This window comes from Poecilia formosa, unplaced genomic scaffold, assembly GCF_000485575.1.
Source record: "Poecilia formosa unplaced genomic scaffold, Poecilia_formosa-5.1.2 Scaffold141, whole genome shotgun sequence".
Taxonomy (NCBI): Eukaryota; Metazoa; Chordata; class Actinopteri; order Cyprinodontiformes; family Poeciliidae; genus Poecilia; species Poecilia formosa.
The window spans coordinates 1,558,290-1,563,426 of NW_006800080.1; the positions used below are offsets into that span (position 1 = coordinate 1,558,290).

The 5,137-nt window shown below is 37.3% G+C and overlaps 1 protein-coding gene across 1 annotated transcript in view; it reads left to right on the plus strand.

The window, feature by feature from the left end:
* The first annotated feature begins 30 nt into the window (after nt 1–30).
* Nucleotides 31–5,137, plus strand: part of LOC103145395 (von Willebrand factor A domain-containing protein 5A-like) — an 18,579-nt gene continuing 13,472 nt past the window's right edge. Inside the window, exons 1-10 of the mRNA XM_016676732.1 lie at nt 31–210; nt 301–415; nt 645–817; nt 889–977; nt 1,065–1,209; nt 1,425–1,504; nt 1,585–1,699; nt 2,165–2,323; nt 3,285–3,388; nt 4,041–4,258. Coding sequence (XP_016532218.1) covers nt 31–210; nt 301–415; nt 645–817; nt 889–977; nt 1,065–1,209; nt 1,425–1,504; nt 1,585–1,699; nt 2,165–2,323; nt 3,285–3,388; nt 4,041–4,258 — 1,378 coding nt within the window. The remainder of the gene's footprint in view (nt 211–300; nt 416–644; nt 818–888; nt 978–1,064; nt 1,210–1,424; nt 1,505–1,584; nt 1,700–2,164; nt 2,324–3,284; nt 3,389–4,040; nt 4,259–5,137) is intronic.

Below are 5,137 nucleotides of genomic sequence, written 5' to 3' on the forward strand. Positions count from 1 at the left end.
TACAAACTAAGTGACTCCCATTTTTCTCTCATGTTGTTTCCAGGTAGTGAAGGTCCCAGTGTCCAGGTGACCTCAGTTCCAGCCTCTCTGGTGCCCTACAGTCTGTCCTTTTCTGCCCAGGTCTCCTCTCCTCGTCCAATCTCTAAAATAGAGTCCAGTTGTTCTCTGGAGCCTCTTCAGTACCTCAACGCTGATCAAACTCAGGCCACGGTGGGTAGAGAGCTGATGATACTGCTGGATGTAGTTATTACAAACAAGATAAATCACTTTAGTTTTCTTGTTTCTTGTTTTCAACTATAGGTTAAATTGGGTGCAGGACACAAGTTTGACAGAGACGTTGAGCTACTGATTTATTACAAAGACGCCCACCAGCCCTCTGCTATGGTGGAGGCAGGACAGGCCTCTGCCAAACCTGGTGAGTGAAAAATAGTGAACTATTTTACATACATGAGATTCATGATATTATATCAACCTAGACATTGCTTTGCTACAAATTGTATATGGTATCCTAAAAAGTAGTCAATTGCTATTTCTGTTTTGCTCTGTTTGTCTTGCACATATGTGACTGCCAGAGCATCTTTCAGCAATAATAAATAAATAAATATGAAATTGATTTTAATTTTTCTATTCATGTCATAAATCAGGCTCTCTGATGGGTGATCCAGTGGTGATGGTTAGCCTTTACCCAGAGTTCCCCCAATCAGTGATGTCCTCACTCACTACTTGTGGAGAGTTTATATTTTTGGTGGATCGATCAGGAAGTATGGGTTCAGGAATGAATCACAAAACATCTCAGAGTCGCATGGACAGTGCCAAGGTATGAATATTGTTCTTAGTTGTAAAGTCCTTTGATGGATCTTTTTAATTTATTTACTCTCCTCTCTTTAGGAAACTCTGTTGTTCCTTTTGAAGAGCTTGCCAATGGGCTGCTACTTCAACATCTACAGTTTTGGGACAACGTTTGAATACATCTTCCCGTAAGTCACTACCAGTCATAAGTCTTCCTCTGTTAAGTTCTACATAAATATTTAGGTTGATTGATGAATATTCTTGTCTAACAATAGCAACAGTGTGAAGTACACCCAGAAAACAATGGAGAACGCTCTGAAGAAAGTTGAAGAGATGGCAGCTGATCTGGGGGGAACAGAAATCCTGCAGCCACTCACACTTATTTACAGCCAGCAGTGCATTCCTAATCATCCCAGACAAGTAGTTTGATCCTATTGTTTTACTTTGTAGAAGCAAAATCCCTTAAGGGGTTATTACGTCTTGTGTTCAGTTAATATTTGGATTAATTCCATTTACCTTCCCTTTAAAAAAAAAGACATTTTGCATTTAACATTTAGATTTCTTAGCTCATGCCTTTTGAAGAGTTTTACGAGGAAACATAAATCAACTACTGTAATTCATGCTTTCTTCTCTAGCTGTTTGTCTTTTCTGATGGAGAAGTTGGAAACACCAAAGATGTTTTAGATCTGGTCAGAAAGAATTCAGATTCCCACAGGTGAAACCAGATCAACACAAGCTTTTTTTTTTATGTGTCTGCAAGATCAGCACGAACTTAAGCAAACTGCTGCTTTGTAGGTGCTTATCCTTTGGGATTGGGGAAGGAGCAAGTTCTGCTCTCATCAACGGGATGGCCAAAGAAGGTGGAGGTCACGCTCAGTTCATAACAGGAACTGAAAGGATGCAACCAAAAGTAAGACAGAAAACAAAATTGATCACGTTTTTAATACACAGTTGCGCATTGAAGATTGTATGGAGCAGCCATTTGTGGGTTTCTACAACAAGCAGGTCCTGTAGGTAAAAGAAACGAGTAACCTTGATCTTTATGCAATGAACAAACTTGCAGGATCACACCTTGCTGTTGGGGTACAAACCCTGCCTACAAGTTGCGACTTGAAATGTTATTCTCACTCCTACTCACCTCTCTGCACCAAAGTACAGTCATCTGTCTCTGTATGATGCATGCCATGGTGGTAAAGTGAGAAAAGTATGACAATTAGTGTTAATGATGGATTTCAGTCAGAAAGATATAGTACCATGGTTTCTTTTAATTGTCAGTTGACAATGCATGTTACACCATGGGTCCATTTGGACAAAACTTTCCATCTGGGTGCATGTACGGATATTTTTTGTCACAGCAGTTTTGCATTGCTTTTAGGTGATGGAGTCACTGCGATTTGCTTTGCATCCAACTGTAGTGGACATTTCACTCACTTGGGATTTACCAAAAGGAGTGTCAGCCACTGTTCTCTCTCCACCAATCAAAGCACTTTTCCAGGGTCAGAGGTCTGTGATATACTCCCAGCTCTCTGGAAAGGTATGAACTGCACTTGTTTCTCAAACTAGACATATCAGATTTTAATTAGTTATTTGGAGTATTGTCCAACTAGATTTAGAAAATGGGACAGTGATGTTTGTCAACGCATTCCATATTTGTTTAGAGGTTAAAACTACCAAGTTTCAACTTTCAGACAGAAACTAACAAAACACTCTAAGAGCATTCTAACTTGGAAATTTAACCCTGACCTCAAAACCAATGAGACTGTCCATGTAAAATCTAATGAAAACTGCCATTTGTTTGCAGCTATGTGTTAAGATATGACAATCAATCTGAAATATCAGAACAACCTTCACTTAGACCAGTCAGATTAAAAACCAGGAAGTGAATAAACTAAAAGAAATCTTTTTTTTGTTGCTGTTTTTCTGAATCACAGATTAATCTGATTAAAACTTCAACCAATTTCAATCTATAAGGACATCAACTAACCGCATGTTCTTTGATGCACTTTTTAAAAAAAATCTCCAATACCTAAAGGATAAATGCCAAGAACTTGGGGTTACGTTTATATTTTCTTCAATTTTTTGTTGGTTTTGAAACTACTAAACCTATTTAACAAGTTCCAGCATGATTTTTAATCTCCCAGACCCCAGAATAAAAATCTAAATTTGTCAAAATTAGAATCAGGATGCCAGACCTCAAAGAAATCAGCATGTCTGCTTCAAATCGTTTCACAGAAGGCTCACATTGGAACAGTGTTGGAAATTACAACATGTAGAAATATATTTTATTTATAATTATTCTGTGTTGGTGCAGTTAACGTGGTCACTGAAAATATCAACTGGAGTTTTTAACTCATAACTGAAACATGACTTAGTTAGATTGAAAGTCATTCCTTCTGATTTTGGAGTTAGATACAGATTGACAGCTGTGCCATTCTGATGTTGCTTTATTGGGCCCAGGAATTAGCAATGATTTTTGACAAATGATGCTTTCTTAGATTTCAGAAGCATCAGAAGCTTGTGTGAAGGTCAAGTACAGCCTGGCAGGTCATCCCTGTGAGAACCAGCTGCACTTCAGCCTCAATCCATCAGGAAACACTGGGTAAAATACACAGGTTTACTGTTTGGATCTTTCTTTCACAAATTTACTTCAAATGCATATAAAGAAAATACTATGTGTGCTATAGTTTAGGGGAAAATGTATATAAACACCCACCTACATGTAAATAAATACCATTTGTTCAATATAGGTTTTAACACTGCTACTGGTCTAAGTTACCAAAGCTAATTTTTAATGTGACATTCAGGCTTAGTGTGATGACCGGGCTCTAAGGTCACAACAAAAAGGGAGATACAATGTCGAAGAGTTTCTGAAAATACACTTATTTAAATTATAGTAATGTTGAAAAAGTCTTTATCTTCTGTTCATGTCTTATGGACAATCTGAAGAACTGCTTAGCCTCATAGAAACTTTAATTTATATTTGATGTCATTTATTCTCCTCAAATTATTCATGGTTTAATGCTTAGTGCATTGTTGCCATGTTGATGATCCCCATGTCCAGCTGAGTGTTAGTCACATTTAGGTTGCTGGTAGGTCTGTGTTCCCTTTAGCTGCTATCACATGAATCACAGAAAAAAATAAAATATATATATATATAGTTGTCATTTAAAAGGCTCCATATTTTTGTTGCTTTAAACAAATATTCCCTTTTCCCATCTCTTTGAGAGTTTATTACTCTACTATGTCTGCAGATTAACGGTCCACAGGTTGGCTGCTCGGACTCTGATTCACTCACTTGAAATGAAGATGAGAGAACCCAGTGGAATGGACAACGATGCCAAGAGGAAGGTGGTTAAGCTCAGTGTCGAATCAGGAGTGAACAGTTCCTTCACTGCCTTCATTGCAGTCAACAAAACAACAAACAAAGTAATTCAAGGACCTCTGGTACGCCGAAATGTTCCAACAGCCAGTGAGTGCTATTTTTCTAAGTACATGACATTGAAATACTTCTTCACTCAAGCATGTTCAGAATTTACGGAGAACCTGAAACAGCTTATGCAGCATGCCCATGTAGCATACCAGGTTATATTTAAAGAACAAAAAAGGGTAACAATAAAGTAAAGAAAAATCAAGCTTCAGAGTTCAAAGATGACACAAAACCAAATATCTGCTTTATAAATTGCATATATATATATAAAGTAACAATTTTTAATTTAATATCTTATGTACAATGGATATGATCACCAAAGCAAATAACACCTTTATCTAAAAATTCTAATAAAAAGTGTTACCTAATAATCTTAGATGGAATAATAAATTCACATTTATTTCTGTCTCGTGGATTCCAAACATTTAGATGATCATATCCCTGTAAAATCAAGTTGTAAGTCCAAAGGTGAAAGCAACACAAAAAGCAGACAGGTTAGGAGCATATATCCTAAAACCTACACTGATAATCACGTAACCAGCAGCCTGATGACTCATTTCTAGAATGTGTGGTGCAGAGGTGTTTATTCTGCAGGGAGCTCAATAAAGTGAAGAAGTGAAAAATACAAGAGCTTTTGTGCAGGACTGGGACCTGATGTGAGAGAACAGCATTGTTGTTTTGGACTTTAGCCCCATATTACTGTTACAACTTGATGAAACTGTAACACGGGGGAAAGCACCCGGATTGTGACTGAGGACGTGGCCCTAAAGCCAACTGGTAGACTACTGAAATATCAAGTGGTCTAGAGTTTCCCAATTAATGATACCCAGGTAGGTCTGGCTGAGAATGAGGAAACAAATAGTATACAAAATATGTTTTATTTATACATTCTTTTACAATATTAAAAATAGACTTTATTAT